General features: G+C 38.4%; 3 protein-coding genes and 1 long non-coding RNA gene across 4 annotated transcripts; 1 reads left to right on the top strand and 3 right to left on the bottom strand.

The window, feature by feature from the left end:
• Positions 1-850: 850 nt before the first annotated feature.
• On the bottom strand, positions 851-3,709 carry LOC109991586 (granzyme A). Its single transcript, XM_020643913.3, has 5 exons — positions 3,581-3,709; positions 3,278-3,419; positions 2,780-2,915; positions 1,695-1,970; positions 851-1,613 (listed from the first exon to the last, which is right to left on the bottom strand). Exons 1-5 carry the CDS (start codon positions 3,675-3,677, stop codon positions 1,455-1,457), a joined length of 810 nt encoding a protein of 269 aa, XP_020499569.3. The 5' UTR covers positions 3,678-3,709; the 3' UTR covers positions 851-1,454.
• Positions 3,710-4,297: 588 nt separating this feature from the next.
• LOC136177194 (uncharacterized) lies at positions 4,298-4,836 on the top strand. The gene is made up of 2 exons (XR_010664832.1): positions 4,298-4,592; positions 4,683-4,836. It is a non-coding gene; the product is annotated as an uncharacterized lncRNA (long non-coding RNA).
• Positions 4,837-5,499: 663 nt separating this feature from the next.
• Positions 5,500-10,207, bottom strand: LOC136177192 (uncharacterized). The gene is made up of 5 exons (XM_065948832.1): positions 9,780-10,207; positions 9,159-9,524; positions 8,031-8,333; positions 7,845-7,949; positions 5,500-7,758 (listed from the first exon to the last, which is right to left on the bottom strand). Exons 1-5 carry the CDS (start codon positions 9,823-9,825, stop codon positions 7,655-7,657), a joined length of 924 nt encoding a protein of 307 aa, XP_065804904.1. The 5' UTR covers positions 9,826-10,207; the 3' UTR covers positions 5,500-7,654.
• Positions 10,208-12,446: 2,239 nt separating this feature from the next.
• LOC109991552 (cell division cycle protein 20 homolog B-like) lies at positions 12,447-21,444 on the bottom strand (the record flags this gene model as incomplete). Its single annotated transcript, XM_065962053.1, has 10 exons — positions 12,447-14,531; positions 15,711-15,834; positions 15,925-16,050; positions 16,773-17,001; positions 17,713-17,807; positions 17,962-18,188; positions 19,268-19,384; positions 19,602-19,659; positions 19,842-19,936; positions 21,210-21,444. Coding segments are annotated over 10 exons (1,404 nt in total), but the record flags the coding sequence as incomplete, so codon positions are not given.
• Between the last annotated feature and the right edge of the window lie 456 nt (positions 21,445-21,900).

Here is a 21,900-nt window from a genome sequence, read left to right as displayed (position 1 = left end):
ACTCACAGAAGTAATGACATTTCTATCATTCTGTAGAGCTGTAGTATGTGCTTGATGAAATTTAGTCAAATCAATGCATTTGACTTTTAATTGCTATATGTTTGCCTCTAGCTTAAAGCACTACTGTACAAATGTCTCACTGAGCATGGCTGTGTTGTTTTGTAGCTCCAATTTGAACAACATATTAAGGAAGACAGAACGTAGCTAGTAGTTTGAAAAGATTTAGCCTATAACTTGTTTTGAATTCCTTTAAAACAAAGGAGAAAAAGTTTCAAGCCTAAGTTGCAAACAAAGAGATGTTACATATATGTAGGATATTCATTTTTGGCCAATTCTCCAAATGCATCTTTAGGTTGTAGAAAAATTGGCTTCATCCAGTCATAAAATGTTCGTCAGATGATAATAAAGGAACACACAAAGGCAATTTTTAACCCCACAATGCTACAAGGTGATTAGGTGATTAGGACACATGTTTCTGGTACACACATTTATTCTTCATTTGAAAAGATTCAATATTTGACCTCTTAGGGCATCTTAACATTATTTTTACAACAAAAGAAAAACAAGTAAAAATGGGTCACAAGCCAAGAGAACGGACACCACTTGTGCATGGTTACATGTTTTTTTAAGTGGTAAACATTTCAGTTTTGGTCTCAGTGTTTGTATGTAGTACTGTCAGGTCTTATTGTGAGGAAGAATTGGTGCCATTTCATTGAATAACTCTAAATTTGGAGCCCATGTAGAGAATTGCAAGTATAACTGCTGGATTAAAACAAACAACCCAACATTCAATCAATTACATTTTTCTAATAATGTCAATTTTGGTCATTTTTAAATGAATGAAATAATGGAATCTCAGGTTGAGTTTAATCTCTGTGTAAATGACTGCAGCAACAAGAAGAGCAAAGAGCACCACCTGGTGGTGTAGTTTGAGTAAGAGTGCAAATGGTATGTCCTACATCACAGGTTTTTGAATAGAAGTTACACACAAAAGTCTTAGGTAGGGAGTAAATATTACAGAAACACAAATGGGTTCCTTGAGCTCACATATTGAAAAACTTTGATAGAATTAAAAGAGACATAGAAACTGAAGAATAACCTGCATCATCGTAGCTGTGTCAGCATTTCCTTTACTGGAAGCAGGTGTGTGTGCGTGTGTGTGTGTATAATACACAAAGGCTATAGTGCAACACTGTGACATTTTGCACATTTCCTGTGTGGGGTCTTCAGATACACCGTGAGAATTTGTCTATTGTGGTCCGGTCAGAGTCATTGCGTGATCTTTCTCTCGTGTTGATATAGCTGCAATTCTGTAAGGCAGGAAACATTTACGGCATAATCCACCAGAACAACAACCATTAGCTGGGACATCAAAAGTTTTTTACTTGAACATTGCTTTTACACAAACTGAAACTTAACTGGTTAACTTTGGTGAGAAAAACAAGATAAATTGATTATATGTCAGACTTCTTCATGGTCTTGTTGATCCATTTGAGATGTTTTTCAGAGAGAAAGGAGTACACTCCAGGCTTTTCCTTTAGGCCACATTTTGTTCCAAAAGAAGTTACTCCGATTAGCTGTCCATTGCACAATATTGGCCCTCCTGAATCCCCCTATAGAGGAAATAAACAAGTCATTTTAAGACACATGCATGGCAGTTATAGATAGTGTTGACAGGCTGTTACTATCCTTACCTGACAGGTATCTGCGCTGTTGTTACCGTCTGTGCCGGCACATATCATGCTGCTGGTGATAAAAGGTTTGAGGTTGTAATATTTGGGCGAGTTGCACTTCTCTCTGTCGATCACGGTCACATTGACGGCCATCAGAACATTGGACATCCTCTTGGCATTGTTCTTTGTTTTCCCCCATCCAGCCACGAGGCATTTGGTGCCGGCAGTTGGGGCTTTAATGTTGTTACGCAACTCATGCCATTGCACCGTTTTGGTTTTCTTCACTGGTTTCTTCAGCTGAAATGAGAAAGTATTCATTATATTGCATCTTGCTCCAGTCTTGCTTAAGTCTGTACTTATGGTAGCTTTTTACTGTTTGAAAAAAGGTTTTCACCAACACTAAATGTGCTTTACTTTCCTCCATGCTGACCTTAATGTCAGTTCTTTTTTTTTTACTGGACAGTAAGAGTAGAAATGTCATTGAGTGTTAAAATTATTAATTAGAAGTTGCTTTTTTGTAAAGCACATTAAAAAGGAGGATTTGTTATTTGTGTCTTTTAATGTCGAATGTATTTTGTAATGCTTGGCTGCTCGTTGTCTGTGTGAAACTCTGTTAATGTGTTGCTGCCTGTCTTGGCCAGGACACTCTTGAAAAATATATTTTTAATCTCAGTGAGTTTCTTTGCTGGTTAAATAAAGGTTAAATAAAATTAAAAAAAAAAAAAACCAGTAAGAATATGACAAAGGTGTAAAAGTAAAACAAGAGAAAAAGAAAAGATAAAGTAATCTTTGTGAGAATGTATAACAAGAAGTACGATAAGAATATAGCCACAATTTTAGCATATGCATGCAATGTTATTGTTATAATATACCACTCTACAAACCCGCCTGATAAAGGATCAGCTTATCACTGGTGAGAATCAATAGGCTTAAAAACACAGACATGAAAGTCGCTGTATGACTTTCCATTACCAATATTTTTAGTCAGCAGTTGCTTGACATCTTGTTCCCTTGAGTCCCCTTGAATATCTTTCCAGTGCAGAATGTTGAATATTTTCTTAATCAAGGCTATAAATTAACCACCGGTTACTGCAGTGTCATCTTACCTTGAGCAACATGAGGTCGTTGACTTTATCATCCGCATCGTAGCAGGGGTGAGGAAACCTCTTGACCTTTTGCACCTGTCTGGAGTCCTTTTCCTTTTGATCGAGGGAGTGCACCCCCAGCAACACTTCCTTGATGCTGCAAAAAAAAACAAAAAACAACAACATTATATCCAAGCTCATCTCTAAAAAAAGAAATATCTGTTATTACTATGCCTGTCAGTCCGATTCTCTAAATGCAACCCTCACAAAATGTTCAATGCCCTGCAAGTAGCTGCTTCTGTTCACTGAATATAACGGCTTACAGGTTATTAAACAAAGCAGACACATCAATTAAGCATTATCCCGTCATGTTTATAACCCTGATAAGGTTTTCATTTTTAAGAGCACACGCAACAGAATGTTTGAATGGGGAAAATGTCTGAAATAACCAATTACAAATGATATAAAATAATATTCAGAGATTCAACAATTTTTGAAATGAAAGCATCTTGTTCTCACTCTCCACAGTGGGCAGCAGTCAGGACCCAGACTGGACTGATCAGAATGCCTCCACAGATGGGAGTTTTGTCCTTCAGCAGAGCCATGAAGGGCAGTGAGTGAGGCGTCACTTCTTCCCCATCAATAATCTCAGAGCCATGACCTTAAACAGAACACAGAATCAGTCAGTAATTGCATCAATAAAATCAAGCATAGCACCAATCCGGCTGCATGGTAATATCGACATAATATTGAATACTTTACATTTTGCATGTTTACAAGAATGACTACACTATGATGACGTTAATAACTCTAAAAACTCACCTGACTGGACAATGAGGAGAATGATACAACAGATACAAACAATGAATCCCCTGAGGTAGAGCATCTTGAAATGTTGGTGGATGCACTGAAAACCCATCTCTGTTCACATGCTTGTCTTTATATGTTAAGCTCAAAGGATGTGGTCTGACCATGGAAATGCGAGAGTCAGCAAAATGGACGCAAGACACAAAAACCTCAACAGTGTGGTAACAGTTTTTGTCATGAACCATATTTTTCACAGGCTGTGCTTCGGAGGCTTTTACGTGAAGCAGCTCACATCGTCAGCGTACAGATTTCTCAGCATGGGTGGGCCATGAAAACTACTCAATGTCAGCTACACTTATGACTGTTTATAATGTCATGTCATGATTCAGAAAATCCTGTGAAAGTGAAACATATTGGCTGATGTGACATCAGGTCGCATAATCAAGAAATAAAAAGATTGAAGGACAGTTGGAAGAATGGGATACCTTGATCTATCTTTATCTTTTTTTAAACCTCTTGTATGCTTTTTTTAATTAAGTTAATGCCACTATCAAATATGTTGGACAATCACTGGGTAAGGCTCCCTCCACAATAGCACATAATACATATTTCATAAGAAGTTCAACTATGTCAGGATCTTTTTATGAGTGGGTATGGAGCATGAGATGATTAGTTACCAACAGCAGTTAGGTGGGCTTTGTAACTGACAGTTGGGTGAATCATTTTACTTTCTCTCACCCAATGTTTCAAGCTTTGGGTAGTTACCAGAGGAATTATACCACTGATAAAAGAGGCTTAATGTCATGATTCACATCATGGCAGCCCTTCCTTCCCCCTTTGTTGTGTTGTTTGTCATTTCCTGTCTGTTTAATCCTCATGTGTCTCTCTCTCCTGTCTGTGTGAGTTTGGTGGGCGGGGTTCATGTTCTCAGGCGGCGCCAGCTGCAGCTAGTTTGTCATCAGGATCTCGACTACAAAGACTTCTTTCTGCTTCACCTCGGCGCCAGATTGTTTCACCTGCTCGCGTGGTATTGTACTCTCTTGGCTTCTCTGGATTCTAGTGCTCATTGTGATAGCGTGTGTACCTAACCCTGTTTTTCTTCTCTGCCTTGCACCAGATCGCTGTTCGGGTTTTTTTGCTTCACCTCACCTGTGCTTTTTTTGGACACCACTCTGGGATCACGGACACTGCCACTGAGAACCTCGCACTACCCCTCCCCCTTTCACCTTTTGAGTCACTTTTTGGAATAAACCTTTTTGTTATCAACTTGATCCTGCCTATCTGAGTTGTGCTTTTGGGTCCAGAATTTGTACTAACTGTAACACTTAAATTTGAGTGTGTGCCCTTTAAGATAGAACATATTGCTTTGGAGAGGGAAGTCTGTGCTAGGGCCCCCAAACAGAAGACAAATGAAGAAAGGGGGGGGAATGGATCGATGGACGGACACATTAGAGTCGATGTAGCCTGAAGCCTTTGTTATACTTTCTTCTCTGAGGAGATTTATAGACATAAGATAAGTGGAATTAGGATGAGGGAAAGGACTCTTTATTTATGTCTTTGCATGAATTGTAAAGATGGCTTTGCATCATTCACAGTAGTATTTGAATTCTAAGAAATATCCAACAAATCTACTGCAAGGACCCTAGAGATGGGTTAGACTGATGGTGTGATGTTGATTTTGCTGTTTAGACACTCTTAACTCTTGCAAAGGCATCTAGCATTAGTAAATCTCAAGAGATCAGGTAAGAGCTAAGCCTAGCTTATTTTAAAGACTAGGAAAGCTAGTCTTTATGCAGAGCTAAAGCTACTATTTACTAGCTTTAGCAGTTTCAAATCTATCATAAAGACTGTCATACATTTAATAAACATAATTCCCAAAATGTAGATACACTGTTTCTGTTTGCCAAACAAAAAAGAGCCAAAAAAGATTTTCAGTAACAATAGTTTGTCAGATTTATTTTATTCGACTCTTTGTGACACGAGCAGCCAGCAAAGAAAGCTATAGGCTGCTTACAGTACATTTCTGCTGTAGAATAGTTTGTTCAAAACATGAAACACAATGTTGATATAAAGAACCACAAGTCTTAAACACTTTAAAGGCACAGAAAAAAAGAGAATAGTGAGCTTTATGGTCTAAAATATTTTCTTAGTTCTGAACGTTTTCACTACCTCAATCCTCATTTTGAGGTTTTGGATTTAGCTAAATTTTTTAAATCTGAGAGAAAATTCATCAGGAGCCAGAATATTGTAAATTTATTTTAACTGTTGTGGAGATTTATTTGTGTCCAAAACATTCAAATAAATGTAAATCTACCAAAGGCTACCAACATGTTATCAATCAGTCTTTGAAAGAAATTGACACTTCAATTTACATTTGATTTATTCAGCATGCACTGATAGGCCTTACATAAAAAATACTAGATATAAATACAAAATATATGTATAAAAAAATAGCAGCATAAAAGTAAAAAAATAAAATAAATGCCAAATTACTATAAGAATTTGTGCGATTCAAATTTAAGATGTTTTTAAGCCTTGAATTGAAATTTAAAAAACAAAACAAAATCACAACTTTTTTAATAAATAGTGTTTTAAGTCAATGCTGGACCACTTCACATTTATGGATGTTGTGCCTTTGAAAGAAAATAACTAACTGGATAATCTTTTCCAAAGGTTTTATGAAAATAAATAAATAAGAAAACATCTATAGCTTATATGCCACAAATTTCAGCTTTGGCCACATAAAGTCAGAAAGGCTGGTTCAAACTCTATCACCTCACATTTAACAATAAAACAACATCTAGAAAACAACACGTTGGTGGACTACACAGTACATCTGAATTTTTGTTCAAGATAGCCTGAAAAATTCAGCTCACCCCAGATTATAATAAACCATATACACCACAATCTCTCTTGCCCACTGAAAATAATTCTCTCCATACTGTCACTTTCTTACACCATCATTGGGAAGATATGCCATTGTTTCAGAAATGAGGCAATTAAGTTATTTTTCATTAAGATCTGAATAAGCTACAAAATGACACAGTAATAACCCCATACTTACTTTGACTACTTTTCCAGTGGATAGAAACAAACATGGTGGGCTTGTTTTAAGTCATCTTTTGGGGCCTTTTGTCTTCATTAGATTGGACAGCTAAGGAGAGACAGGAATTGTTGGGAGGAGAGAATGGGGGATGACATGCAGCAAAAATCTGAGGACTATAGCCTCTGTACATGGCATACGTTGCATACCCGCTAGGCTAGTCCCCCGACCCGGCTTTTACCCGCTGAAGTTCACCATCTTAGGGTTGCATCAGAACGAGCTCCAAAAAACGGAAGCACCTCTCTACACCTTATAATTTGTGCAATTTTAAAGTTAAAGTTCACTCTTACTACTTGTTTTATTTGGGGTCAACACAGTTCACAACTCTGTTGACTTTAATCATGATGTCTACAGTTACAAACTGTGACCAAAATCTGTGCAAGTTGTGTTCTGAACAGAACCAGGATAAACAGAATTTGATTTAATAACACATATTACAATGGCCATGTTTTCTTTTCTGAATGTCTAACCATGTAAATCTTAATATTATATAGTTTTATTCAGCTGTTTTTACTTTTGGTTCATGAATGCTGGAAAGGTAATTCCCTGCTTTTTAGGTTCAAAGCCAAAAGTTCATATAATGTCCATATAGCCTACATTAAAACCCACTTATGGGGCTGTCTCAGGGCATCAAAGCTCAGTAATTCTAAATACTACAAAACAAGGCCTCAAACTACGAGATTTATAAATGAAATGGAGCAGTTAAAATTAGTCATAAGTAAGTAAGTAATACATTCCAAACAACCGTACACTCTTACTAGTATCAGTCAATGACCTTTGACATAGTTTAATTGATGCCAGACAGCATCATGATTTGACTCTGCTTGTAATGAGAAGTATTATTAGTTTGACCTGTCAGTTTAGTTTGACCAACCACAGCTTGCTGCAAACTGCCTTCACCTCTTTTGCTTTACTTCAGTTGTAATTACAATTAAATACACTTTCCTTTCACATGGACCTCTAGCTAAGGTCTAGGATTTTCATTTTTAACCAATTCCTCTGGTTCTGTCTGGGACCAGCTCAACAAGGGTCTCTATGGTTGAGAGCTCCTGAACTCTTGAGAAATTAGTTGCTGATTCCTTGAAGTCATCTGCAGAAGAAGTAAGAGTTAACCATGGGAGGCATGAAGGGGATAATTAAGTGTATGTTTTCTTTGTTGCTCAGGAAAGTTCTTACAATTTTTCAGGATCTGACAAAGAATCCACAGTGGAGGAGCCAGAGACACAAGCTTGAGCAACTTAAATATGACAAAGATTGCTCTGGACTGCCTATGAGAGTCCACTGGAAAGAGAAAGATAGACATATGGATTACATTTTTTTCCCCATAAAATCAAAGCATGTGAGGTGCATGTCAGTCCTTACCTGTTTTGACTTGTAAAGCTGTAGGGTTACTTTGAAGGATAATTTTTTCCCCAGCCCATTCGGGTCGTCCAACAAAAGCAGAAATCTCAATGACGAACTCTGTGGCTGAAGTTAGGTTGGAGATTTTGATGGTCATGAAGGTAGAGCCAGTAGTGTAGTGGAAGACGAGCGTGTTACATGTGTTGGTGCACAGCGTCACATTGTAACTGTGTGGTGTCATCTGCATAAAAGCAGAAATGTTCCAACTCAGAATCACGTGATCTGAGCCCACTGAGTCCTTCACTGGCTGTGGAGAAACTGGACCTGAGAGAATAAGTGAAAAATTCAAAAATCAAAAAAGTGTCTCTTCTGCGATTTTGCCTTCATTGGATAGTAGGCCTGCGGCTGAAGGGAGATGGGAAACAGGAAATAGGGGGTGACATGCAGAAAAGGGCTGAGGCCAGATTCGAACCCATGGCCGCTGGGATGAAGACTGCAGCCTCTGTACATGGGGCACGGGTAATAACTGGGAGGTTATCCAGCACCACTTTAGTCAAATTTGTAAATTCAAGGGGTGCTGGTGGCGCAGTAGATGGTGCCCCATGTGTGGAGGCTATGGTCCTCCAGACGGGCGGCCCAGGTTCCGGTCCTGCCTGTGGCTCCTTTCCCACATGTCGTTCCCTACTCTCTCGCCCTTATTTCCGACTCTGTCCACTGTCATATCTCTCCATTAGAGGCACAAAAAGCACAAAAATAAATCTTAGTAAATTCAGCGCTATGGGTTGAAGAGACAAGAATTCAAAACACAACTCAAAGAACACACAATACACAAAAATGTCCCCACTTCCTGATGTGGGTCAGTGGTGAGTTCACGCCATATTGTTTAAAATGCTCAAGAGCAGTTCTCTGTGTGTGTGTGTGTGTGTGTGTGTGAGTGTTTGTGAGTGACGCCGGTTGAAGTGGGTTATTAATATTTACAGTCTATGGTAGGCTACTTGGGCAAGTACAAGTCAAGTCAAGTCAAGTCAAGCCAATCACAACCATCAACATATGTTCTATGTATTGTTTTCTATATATGTTTCTATTTTTTTCAAACCATATAACTGCTTTTACCAGTTTCTGAAAGCTAAGAAGTAGCCTATTACTCACCCTGACATACAAACATGTGCCACTCATCACAGTAGCGAGCCAGCAGCTTCTTGTCTTTTTCCAGCATGGCCTCCAAACTGACACAGTCTTGATAGTTTCTCCTGTACCACTTCTGATAGGTCAGCTCTTCCCCATCCATCCACGTCCAGGCACTGGAGATGTTCTGACGGTGCAGACCGACCCAAAAGCTGACAGTGTTTGCAGCAGTGGCATTGATGAGAGAGAAGTATTGCTCTTCTGTGCTCAGGACAGCGAGGTCGATGTAATGCCTCTGACAGAAGTCCCTGGCTTTGTACCAGGACATCTGTCTCTGGACCAGGACGTAATGTGACATTATCTTCCCCATTGATAATCCATGGAACATCACTATGTCAAGGAAAAGTAAGACACTAAAATAAGATACTATACTAACATAGTATAGAATACAACTTAAGAAAATACTCACAATTGATATTGATTCTATAATTAGTTAAATGCTGCAGTATTGCACTTCATGGTGCAGGATTTCTTTCAATGATCAGGTATAATCAAAAAAAAAAAAAAAAAAATTTGATTGACAACATTTTTTTTTTTTTTTAGAAAATGTGCTTTAAAAGATGAAGAAAAAAATGCAGCTTTTACCCAGGACAGCCAGTCGCTGCAGAATTTGCATCTCACAGGCAATCATGCAGTAGAGTCAGTGTTGTTTCTGATATTACTCTTCATTCCTCTGCAGTCCGCTTTTCTCTCGACTCTCCTCTTTCTCTGGTTAAAACTCCTTCAGCTCTTGAAGTTTATAGAAATGCCTCACATTATGGGGTGATGCAAGAGGGAGGAGAAAATGGGAGGGGACATGTTGATTTCTTACTGTTTTTTTTTTTAAAGATTTATATTTTGTGATTGTGATTTATTTTTCGAGCAAAAATGTAAGGTAATCCTAAAGATGCGTCAACTCACACTCTTGAGCAATTTTTTCTTGTTGTTATCGTTGAACTTCTTTCGGTATTAATAGATTAATCTGCGCTTCTTGATCTCAAACAACTGTTGTGTTGGTGAGCAAAGCCAAGTGTCAGAACAGGCTGAACAGTGAAACTGAACACCAGGTGAACCGTGGTAACAGCTTTTATAGGAGGATCCAAAATACTGATGTGTAACTCTGCCCTGGAATCTATTTTTAGAGTCTGGATAAACTAAAGCTTCGGTGTACTTTGAAATTTGAATCTGACAATAAGTTTCTAGAACAATCCACAGCTTCAGTAAATGAATGAAATGCATGGGTGACCTCATCTTCTGTGTTACCCAAGATGAATGATTGAAAGGTGGTTTGGAGGTGAGAGGGAAGTGTTATAAGTTACAAGTGTAAATAAGATCAAAACTTAAAAGGAGCAGAAAGGGACATAGTCATGTTTTAGAGTACGTGTTTACAGTGTTTTCTGGGCTTTTGTGTCACTAAGTATCAATTCATTTGTGACAAATACATCTCTGTTGGTATGAACAGTTATAATCATCAGCCTGAAAAGAAAGCCTGCTGACCTGATTTTGCATTATTGCATATAAACAATCATAGTCACACGGGGGCTAAAGAGGCACCTTCAAGGGATTTTCATGAGGTTCTTTGCTGTTAATAGTTTAAGTCATTTGTGTGAGTTGTCAATCTGTTTTCACCACTTTGGACTGGTTTTCTGGGGGGGACATACAGTCGAGGTTTAAGCTGAGTTGAACTGGTTTGTCACCATTCCTAAGGTGAGCACAGAGCAGGTGCTGTGTCTCCTTTAAATGACGCAACAAGACTCAGGTGACGCTTGCAGCTGAGACCTGTGTGGACGCAGACTTGAAGGAGCTACCATCACTCGACAGCTGACCCACACATGAACCTGAATGAAACCAGCCTTGTTCTATTCTTCGAGGTCCTACTAAATAAAAACTTAAGATAGATGAAGCCAGGACTCGTCCGTCACTCCCCACAGCGCAGTCCAGTACAAGCAAGGCCGATTGCAGCCTTGTTTTCCAGTCATGAGAAGCAGTCCATTCTCTCAATGTCCGTCTCTCTTCTTTCATACTTCAGGTTAGGTCTTACTTTTATGTGTAGTAGGTGCTAGCTCGTAACACAAGAAAAGGCAAGTCAAGTTTATTTATAGAGCTAATTTCAGCAACAATGTAATTCAAAGTGCTTAACGAAACGAAAGGGCAGAAGAAACAGGATATTTAAAAATCATTAAAGCGAACTATTACAACCCAAAGAGAAGATAAAATAAGAACAGAAATAGAAACTAAAATCTAGTAAGACAGTTTTAAAATACAAGTATGATAGTTAAAGTGCAGTGTCATATAGGCTAGTTAAAATATGTATAGCCTAAAGATAATTTATTAAAAGTCAAATCATTCAATAAAAGGCAACTGTTTACAGGTGAGTCTTTAACCTTGATATAAAGGAACGCAGAGTTTCACCGTACCTAAAGTTTTCTGGAAAGTTGTTCTAGATATACGGAGTAAATGCTGCTTCTCCATGTTTTGTTCTGTCTCTGGGGACAAACCGCAGACCTGCGTCCTAGAGGACCTTAGTTGTCTGGATGGTGCATTTTCTTTATTAGAAGGGCACACATTTATTTTGGCCAATAAGTATTTTAAAATCTATTCTCTGACAGGTAGCAGTGTAAGGACATCAGAACTGGAGTGACTAGCATCATTCTGAATCATCTGCAGTTGTCTGACAGATTTTTAGGGAGACCTGTAAAGACACGTTACAGTCATCTAGTCGGCTATGTCTGAATCAGTGAGTACACCCAGATTTCTGGCTTAGTCAGCTGTTTTTAATGTTAATGCTTTGAAGCTGTGTGCTGACTTTTAATTGCTCCTTGGCTCCAAAAACATCTAGACCTACCTTAGTTTTGTCTCTGAAGAAAATGATGGCAAGGCCACTCATTAATTTATTCAGTGCATCTACTCAGAGCAGGAATAAAAGTCACAGTCCTCTGGTGACACGGTAATGAAGATCTGTGTGTCACCGGCGTAGTTATGGTAACCTGTTTTGTTGTTGTTTTCAGTTGCATGTGTGCTTAACCTGTAGTCTGGTTTAAGGCCTGTAACCAGACCTTGAGATTTATGAGCTCACACTGTAAGAGTGAAATCGGGACGGAACGTAGACAATTGTTAATAAAGTTTCATTTGAAAACTCCAACGGACGCCGATTGGTGAAAGAGAAGGAAGTGAAAGTTGTTGTAGGATATAGAAAAGTAGATACAATTGTAGATCAGAAGGACTTTACTCTTCTGTCTATCGATGTGTTACATTGATGTGAGCTTTCACTAAATTCCCCAAAGATAAACTCGTGATAGTCCTACATTCAGTGTTTAGCTTTTGAAAATAAAGTCTGGGCACATTCCAGGAATATAAAACAACCAGAAAGGAGGTTCAACAAATTCTGAGTCTGACCCTGAACTCTGAGTCGAACTGGAAATCCTCATGCTGACATTTGACGAGTATGAAAAAATAAGTGGTGTGGGAGAAAATTGCTGCTTGACACAAAGCATAGGTTTTTATATTTATCTTTTCATTCAATATTTGAACACACTTATCAGATTACAGGTGAAAAACTGGAATGGTATTGAACCAAAAATGTATTTTAATTTAAGGTGCAATCCAGTGGGAGAAAAGCGACTCAGAAGCAGCTGAAGAGGAAATATATAAGAACAGAGTTCAAACTGGACTCACTGGTACCTTACTTAAATCAAATTTGACATATTTTATAAAGTAAATATAATTCAGAGGCTATTTCAATGTCCATTAGCTTTATTTGGGTGAAATGTAATACTTGGGTGCCAACATAGACAACAAACTGAACTGGAAGGCCAGCACTCAGGCTGTGTACAAGAAGGTTATGAGCCCACTGTACTTTCTGAGGAAGCTGAGATCCTTCAACGTGTGCAGCAAGATGTTGGAGATCTTCTATCAGTCTGTTGTGGCCAGTGCACTGTTCTCTGCTGTGGTCTGCTGGGGGAGCAGCATTGGAGCTGGTGACACTAAGAGACTGGACAAACTGATTAAGAAGGCCTGCTCTGTGACAGGCTGCAAGCTGGACTCTTTTGTAGTGGTGACAGAGAGGAGGACTCTTAACAAACTGTTATCCATTATGGATAATCCTGAGCACCCTCTGCACACCCTACTGGACAAACAGCGGAGCAGCTTCTCCAACAGACTGATACAACTCTGCTGTCACAAGGACAGATACAAGAAATCTTTCTTATTGAAGGCCATAACTCTGTACAACAGCTCACCTCATGCAAGCAGAGAACTGTCTTCATGATAATATCCGTCTCTCCATACTGTAATCTGTTCTGCACATGTTAAATTTACAAATTATCCCTGCACTCATGTTCACTTCATTTGGCTGTCTACTCGCCGTTATATTGTATAGTTTCTGCTTATTATATGTCTGCACTCATGCACTTTAACTTATGTCAATACTGTCCATTTACTACTCTGTTTTTGTACATTTACATTTAATCTTCCATATTTAATCTTCCTATTTAAGACTAGTAATGCTAAGTTAAACCCTGGTTGTATATATTCACATTCTTAGTTTTGAGATTTTTAGTACTTATTTACTTTGTATTTAATATTATATTATGTTTAGATTTGCTAACATTGTGTTTTTTACTCATATTGTGTGTTGGATAACCTGCTGCTGTAACGCCACAATTTCCCAGTTTGGGATCAATAAAGTAATTCTATTCTATTCTACTTATTGGAACAATATGAAAAAAAAAAAAAAGATTGCTTTTATCTTTGTAGGATGTAAATCAAATAATAATTTGACTGCTCTGGGTGGTGTTGGTGATGTGAGGCTTTGTAAGATTATTCAGTGTGAAGAAAAACTGTTAACACTCAAATGTCATGTGAAAATGTTAATCTAGGGGGTCTAAACTCTTCTCCTGATGTAAATGTAGGCTAATTCTATTATAGCCTGAAGTAGCCCCTTCATCCGTTCGTCATCTGTAGGGCCCCTCGACAAGAGGACATGCCGTGTTTGATAAAAAAGTAATTCTGTAAAGTAGCTAGAATAAAACAAACAGTTTTTTTTAACTCAGACAAATGTTGAATCTCCACTAACACGCATATGATATGGACTGAATGAATGAATAAGGAACTAAAAGTGTGTTTCTGACTCTGTTTGACGAGGACACACCGTGGTTAGTTCAGAAAATGGGACAGGAAATGTGCAACCTCTGAAAACAACATTACTGAGAGACTGAGCTACTAAACATTGACAGAGCATGATAATGAGTGATGTTGATCATTAAAGGTCCCAGATGTGAAAGCGTTGGTCTGCTCCTGCAGAGAAAATCTGAGAACTATCGGGGTTTGAGGCCAAGTGCAGGACCCGCTGAGAATGCCCTAAACAGAAAAACAAAATCAAGTTTGAACAATACCTTTTTGATATTTTTCAGTGCATTAATGTTTTACCAACTTCAATTCATTATTACATTAGTGCTTACCTTGAAAGACTTGCTTTAGCTGACTATAAGGTGTTTTTCTTTGTTTTTACTGTTAAATTTCAATTTGAATGCAATATTGCTCATTCACTCAACTGTAAAGAAAGGTTTTAGGAGTTTATACATTTGAAATTATTGGTTGGTCGTTAGTTGCTCTTAAAAACAATAGGATAGAAGTAGGAAATATAGAATACATATAAGTGATAAGTACCAAAGGGCCGAGTATCTAAAGAAATAATAAGCTATGTAGAAGCATTGAATATCAACAACATTTACAAATATAAATATACAAAATGTTGTTGAACAGTGTGATGAAGTGAATCTAAATACTAAGTCATCCTGATCTTTCAGCTCAAATCAACATAACAGCAACTGCAATATATAACTGAATACATAAGAAATGACAAAGATTTATGAACTCAAACATTTTTGTAAATAATCTTAAAAGGATTTCAGAACACATTTATTTTTACATATTGGTTATTTATGCCTACAGCAATTCCCAATACATCAGGAAACTGAGAAGTCTGATTTCAAATGTTTGACTTGTGTTTTGTTTCAACTCATAGTTTCACATTTACTTTGAAGCCTGGACATAAATGAGTAATCACACAGTCATGGTTTACACCCTTGTCATAAACGAAGGCAGAGCTGTAGCTGTAGTCCAACTGACACACTTATTCTGCTATATGAACAATGACGCAATCCATTTTGTGCCATGAGGCTGTAGTGAGGTTGTCACAATTTTAAGTTTCATATTTGTATCCCTTAAATGAAAGAGAGCGAGAACTGTCTCAATGGCAAATATGTTCTAGATCAGAAAATTGGCCAATACATTTTTGAAACTTAGACGTGTGAAAAAGTTTGCTTGACAGTTTTGGTTGAAAAAAAATTAAAAAGAATTACCCCATATTAGGTGCTACTGAAACTTTAGTCAATATTTTTATTATTTAGATCTTTACAAATATTTTATTGAAGTTAAAAATTCTGGTATCGGGACAACCCTAGGCTGTAGTGAAGGTGATTCACAGAGATGATTAAGGCCTGTAGTGGCACATAAATGTGTTCCAGGTTCTCTAACCTGTGAGCTGGAAGGTCGGTCTGAGGGAGGGAAACTCCCAGGTCCAGCAGGTGACTTGGTGATGAGGAAGACCGTGACCTGTGATCAGACATCTCTTCTTCTCAGCCCATTGAAGAGAACAGATCTGCAGTTGTAATCATAAAGAAAAACATTAGATATTTATTAACAGTAAAAAAAAAAACAACAACACTATAACTTTGTGAGTCTTTAGCACCTGTGAGTTAGTGTTTACAGAACTAATACAAGATGCAGAATCTGCGTCCCAGATCCTTAACTCTCCATCTTTCCATCCTCCTCCTGTAGCAATCGTCTTCCTCTGCCATGGACACCATCCCATCGCCTACACACACAAACACAATGAACTATAAGATGGCTGATTATTAAAGTAAAACTCATCGTGAACAGTGTCAGAATCAACTTAACTTACTCTTTTTAAAGATATATTGTTGGGCTTTTTTATACCTTTGAGAGACAGGAAAGTGAATAGAGTCAAAAACCAGAGAGAGAGAGAGAGAGAGAGTGGGAATGACATGCGGCAAAGGAGCTACAGATCATATTCAAATTGAGGACTATAGCCTCTAAACATGGGGTGCGTAAACTACAGTAACCTCGAGGCCACTGGAGCCCCAACTTACTATATTTTAAACCTCTGTGTAAATATAGCTAAAACCCTTAGACATACCAACCAGTAACAGGTCATTCAAATACACACGAGCCAGCTCATTTTAACAGAAAAATGGATGATACTGTATGCTGCACAATTGTTTCCTCACCAAAAAAAGCAGTTTTAAGCATGTCAAAGGTCAACACCCTTTGTCAACAACAGAGTAAAATGCATTTGACAAGCAGAGTTGTGAGTTCACTTCAGTGCCCCTTGTCCCTCCTTTTTTTTGGTAGAACTTATCCCACTGAATGACCATAGGTACACTATACACTACAACTATGTCAGTGACCCTTAACTCACTTTCTCCAAACTTTCCAAAGTACCCATAGATATAGAGTGCAAATTCAAGTAGCTGCAGTTTATATCCCTAAAGGACTCATCTGGAATCAATCACTGACCTTTACAGCGCAGGGATGTTTCATTGTAGTTATTGGCCGACGTGACCTTGTGAACCCTGCGACGTCACTATCCCATATACAGAGAAGGCCCTCTGTGGAGCCACTGGCCAGCAAGTTGTCTCCTGGTGACCACTGCAGGCTGCAGATCCCGTCCTGCTGCACAGCTGCACCAACCAGAGGTGCAGGAACCCGAGGGTCAAAGTGATGGATACGTCCAAGAATAGAGCCGCTAGAAGAATTCGTAAACTGTCAGCAACCAGTATAAACACTGCACACTACATATTGATACAGTCATTCCCTTTATCATACCTGTTATATTTCCTTTTGCTAAAGAATTTAACCCGTCTAGATTCTGAAGTCACTACGTCTGTTCCTGCACTGTAGGACAACGCTTTAGGACACAAATGTTGCAACGCCTGCCAGTTTGTTCAGGAAGGCAACTTGACATGTATCATTCTCCACAATCACCGGACAAACACATCTTCCCTATTGGCGGTCTATATAAGCTGCAAGATCTCTATTGTCTTGAGACTTGAGTTAACAGATTAAAATGAACTTTAAAGCGCCCGACCCCTTTTGGAAAGTTTCTCTATGGAGATTTACTCTTGCTTCCAAATATCTGACCTTTGTCTGCAGATTGTCCGTAGTCTCTTCCAGGGATGAAATACTTATTTCAACTCATTCAAGAAGCCAGTAATGTGGTTTTGCGTATATTTCAAAGGATTTCGACAACAAATCTAGCATTGTTCCTCAATCATCAAGTGTTTGGCCCTGTGTTTACCCCATTAGCTTGAAACTATGTTGTCTAAATTGTGTACATCTTTTGAATTTCAGCATTTTCATTTCCCACTGAGGCTGAGATACACCCCTATGGCTAAATATAGGTCTATGAATTATACCTAAAATCTGCACAAGCTTTTTTTCTTGTGAGAGCACATACCTGCTGAGTAACTGCTGCTTCCAGGAAAGAGCTCTGACCACAGACAGGTGTGAAGGGAGACACCTCACCCTTCGGTTCTGTTCAACATCCCACAACTAAAGAGTCAAAGAGAGAGAGACCGCAAAACGTCAGCCTGCTGATTCAACCACAAGTGAAACACTTCCTTAGAACAACCCCCCCCCCCCCCCCCCACCAACTTCAGTTTCCATGAATCAGTTTCCATTCTCTTTTTGCTCATTTAATCTCCACAGTGTTTACCTGTATCTCCCCTCGCCTGGTCCCGATGCACAGAGATCTGCCGTCTCTGCTCCAGCACAGAGACGAGACAGACTGAGTCTGAAGGTGCAGAGGTCCTGGTTGTGGACTCGGGCACAAACATCCCAACAGAGCCTGAGTTTCTGAGTTCCAAAGGTAAACAGAAGAGCCCAGTGCTAATGCAATCACACCATTACAACTGCAGTCAAGTACATTTGAGTCTGAAGAGAAGAGATAGAAGAGAGAGAGAAGGACTACAAGCCATACTGTGCCTGATGAGTCAAGCAGCGTCAATCAGGATGAGTCTGAACTGAGAGCAAAGCTGTGGTCGCTCTTCAAAACCGAAGTATGAGCTGTTTCCATTCATTTTTTTTAAACAACAGGATCGTTGGAGGGGGTTTCTGACTGATTCAACTTCAACTTTATTGTCCCCTAGTGGAAATGTGTTTTGTAGCCAGGTGAAAACAGGAAACAAAAAGACACACAGACACATAGAGTCAGACAATAGAAACAACAAACACCATGAATAATAAATACATTAATACTTGACTTCATCAGGCAACATCAAGAAACTGAGAATGTATTAAAAACATAAAACCATCTACAAAGATTTTACAAAGCCAACAAGTAAAATCAGATTACCATTTAATCAAACGTATGTTTCCAGCATGAAACTTTCAATCCCATTTGAAGCACTCTCCTCAGAGCATTTAAATACTGGTGAATTTATTTTGTATTATTTTATTGGCCTTAAAGTTGTTGACGTTTAAACATAGAAAATTAGTTCATAAACACCCACAATAGAGAATTTATACTTTCCCCCAAAACTGAGAACATGACTTCAGTGGTAGATCTTTAGAGTAGCCATGAGTCATTCTCTATCGTGCAGCATGACCACTTGGTTGGAATTGATGAGTCAAAAATGTAACTTTCATTGATACTTGCTTTAAACCTATACACACTTTGTCCTTCAATGGATGCTCTGCTGCTATTTAAAACTCACCAGAGCACATAACACGTCTCAATCTGCATCAAATAGTCCCCCATTAAAATACATGATCTCTTTCTGTTTAACTAGCAGTAACTGAAAGCTGCAGAGTCCATCTGTTTTATTACATACAACTGTATTTTGTAAATGAGACAGTGTCACAGACAACATAGTTTAACACAAAGGCTAAAGAAACTGTCCGGCCCTTCTGTTGTGTTTGTCTTTGCATCAAATTAAGCAACATCCTTAAAACGCTGAAGGATAAAAATAACTTTTTGGACGAGAATAATGCAGATTTGAATCCATTCTTACAATAGTCATTCATCAGCGTTGGTGCTGCCATCTTTATCACAGCCTTTACTTGCAGATTCACAGACGCTTTCACCAGAACAGCAAACGTCTGCAAGTCATGTAGTTTGTCATCAGAGGCTGAAAATGAAACATATATTTCAAACACACTCAAACAAATTACAAACACAAAGTCTCACAATCAAGCCATACATTTTTTTTCATTCTGATGATATGTCACACTCTCACTTCCTGGAATGACATCATGCAGTACAGCTCTACATATGTCTATGTGTGTGTGTGTGTGTCTTGAAGCATTAGGAGTGCTTCTATAGAAAGAAACAAAGTCATTCTTTACCTTTACCAGCCTGTTGAAAGATCCCATGTTCTTTAACTGCATCTCTCCACACCCAACCCTGCAGATAATAATCGCTCTTTTGGACATTCATTCTTTCACACTGTGTGTTATCAAAAAAGTGGCCTGAATAATTTTTCTAATCTCTTTGTAGAGCCTCTTTCTTTATTGTCTTGAATGGAAGATGACATACACACAAAAAAATCTTTGCACCATAATTTAAGGTAAGTCCCTTAAACAAACCTGTTGTGGGGCATTTTCCTTGGCAAGATGAGAAGTGACAGTGCGTACTGTGGGTGCAGCAGCGATGCAGGTGGACACATCTGTTTTTGCTGTCTCTGATAGGGACAGGATGCTATCACATATGACATCACGTTTACAAATCAGTGACTTAGTGACAGACCGATATAGTATAGGTAACATAAGGGAATATAGACATGAAGATCTGAGGATAAGGGAATCTTTCATACAGCTGTTTAGTAACGGAGTAAGATAATAGTTCTGTCTACTATACAACAAAAATGTGGGATGTTGCTGGTACCCTTCTGGAGATTAGACTCATTCCTCTGCTAATGTATGATATGTTCATTTATACCTTCATTTTCCAATCACTTCTCAAACATGCACGAATAAATGTTACGACCATTATATGGGGTTAATCTGTTTTGTTTTTTTGCATGGGCAGTTTAAATGTTTAATTGTAAACGCAACACATTTATTGTAATCTATTATTTTATCATGTGTCACATTTTAACCTGAAATTCAGTAAAATGTTGAAGAACGTGCATATATTTAAATTAAAATATTTCACCTTGAATTCTAGGGAAGTGGGAGCATCAGTCATCTATAATGAAAATACTGAAGAACATGTGTGTTGTCACACTGTTGCTGCAATGCGTTGTAACAGTGAGTTGTTACACTGTGTTTATAAAGTGTGTTGTTACAGTGCATTGTTAGAACAGGTTTTACAGACACGTCTTATAGCTAGGTAAAAACAACTAATAATAAAAAATAGAACAAAATAACCTAAATTACAACACTTGTTAATCCATATAAACTTAATTAAAAATTTGGAGGTTTTAGTCTAAAAAAGAAGATCGTTAGACTTGGTAAGATTCACTGTTTTGTCGTGAAATTTAGTGTCCTGCATTTAGCAGAGTTTGGGTAATTCCTTAATCAGCAAAGTTTGGATGCAGTGGTGGTTCTAGACCACTTTTACTGAGGGGGCCAAACTGGGGCCAGTTGTTTTGTCAGAGGGCAACATTAAACCAAGGTGAAAAATAGACAAAGACGATCGCTTTAAAATATATATATATATTATGCCATATAAAAGCGCACATCATTAAACACCACAGCGTAAAATACCATGATTTATATATGATTTATACTCAGTTTTTAATATTAGATTGTGAGTCCGATTGTTGGGGGGGGGGCTCTTCCTTTTGGAGGGGTGGCCAAAGGGGGGACCACTGACACTGGCCCCTGTTGGCCCCTGCCTAGAACCGCCCATGTTTGGATGAGATTACAATGATGTTTCTTTTATGTCGGTGAGCTCACTATCACAGACACGGCCTCCTTTACATTTCTCTGTGGTGTGTTTGGGTTAAATACCTTGAAGGTTTCCCCGGAGGACTTTGTGTTGTGGTTGAGGAGAGTCCAACACCAGCCTCTGACAGACTGTATCAAACTCAAAGCTGGGCTCACACTGCCCCCCAGTGGTCAGTGGTGTACTGGCAGCGGGACACTCACTGCTGCTCCTTCGGGTAATCCTCCTCCTGAAACGCTGGTATGAAACACGATGGCTGTTGTTTTGTTCCTGCGAGGACGGAATACTGATTATAATATATCATATATTGAATAGTTTCAGCAAAAAAAAATATAAACATAATTCTGGTTTATCCCATAATGCTCTACATAATACATCTTCAAACTTCAAACGTAACTTCACTTCATCTCATTGTGATTGGGATCTGTATGTGGTTCAATTTATTTAAAAGGATGACTTTAAGAAATGTATATTTTTAGTGACAGAACAGCACCGTTGGTACTTTCCTCAACAAACTTTGAATTTCCTTTAGGCCAGTAAATGTTGATTTTTTTTTAAAGTCAAGTTATATGACTAAGTTATTTATTTTGTGTATTAAACACAGATGCCCAGTTGTCGCCTACTTATATTTGGGATATAATTAGCAAGTCCTACTGTGACAGCCTTTTTTCCTTTTTCTTTTCTTCTTTTTACAGTTTTTGTTTGATAAAACTATTTAGGCCTAGAGTTTGTTCTATAACCTTCCCTCTCTAAAAA

This window comes from Labrus bergylta, chromosome 2 (assembly GCF_963930695.1).
Source record: "Labrus bergylta chromosome 2, fLabBer1.1, whole genome shotgun sequence".
Taxonomy (NCBI): Eukaryota; Metazoa; Chordata; class Actinopteri; order Labriformes; family Labridae; genus Labrus; species Labrus bergylta.
The sequence above is the reverse complement of the archived record's forward strand: the minus strand, read 5'-3'. Positions and strand labels throughout refer to the sequence as shown.

What these genes read in the sequence shown, in the direction of transcription:
- LOC109991586 (XM_020643913.3), bottom strand. Translation starts at nt 3,677, where the DNA reads ATGGGTTTTCAGTGCATCCACCAACATTTCAAGATGCTCTACCTCAGG. An exon ending in ACGACCTCATGTTGCTCAAG is followed by an intron (nt 1,971 to 2,779) that starts GTAAGATGACAC and finishes TTCTCATTTCAG; the next exon opens with CTGAAGAAACCAGTGAAGAA. An exon ending in ACAGCGCAGATACCTGTCAG is followed by an intron (nt 1,614 to 1,694) that starts GTAAGGATAGTA and finishes TTTCCTCTATAG; the next exon opens with GGGGATTCAGGAGGGCCAAT.
- LOC136177192 (XM_065948832.1), bottom strand. Translation starts at nt 9,825, where the DNA reads ATGATTGCCTGTGAGATGCAAATTCTGCAGCGACTGGCTGTCCTGG. An exon ending in GCAGCGACTGGCTGTCCTGG is followed by an intron (nt 9,525 to 9,779) that starts GTAAAAGCTGCA and finishes TCCTTGACATAG; the next exon opens with TGATGTTCCATGGATTATCA. An exon ending in AGCTTTACAAGTCAAAACAG is followed by an intron (nt 7,950 to 8,030) that starts GTAAGGACTGAC and finishes TTCTCTTTCCAG; the next exon opens with TGGACTCTCATAGGCAGTCC.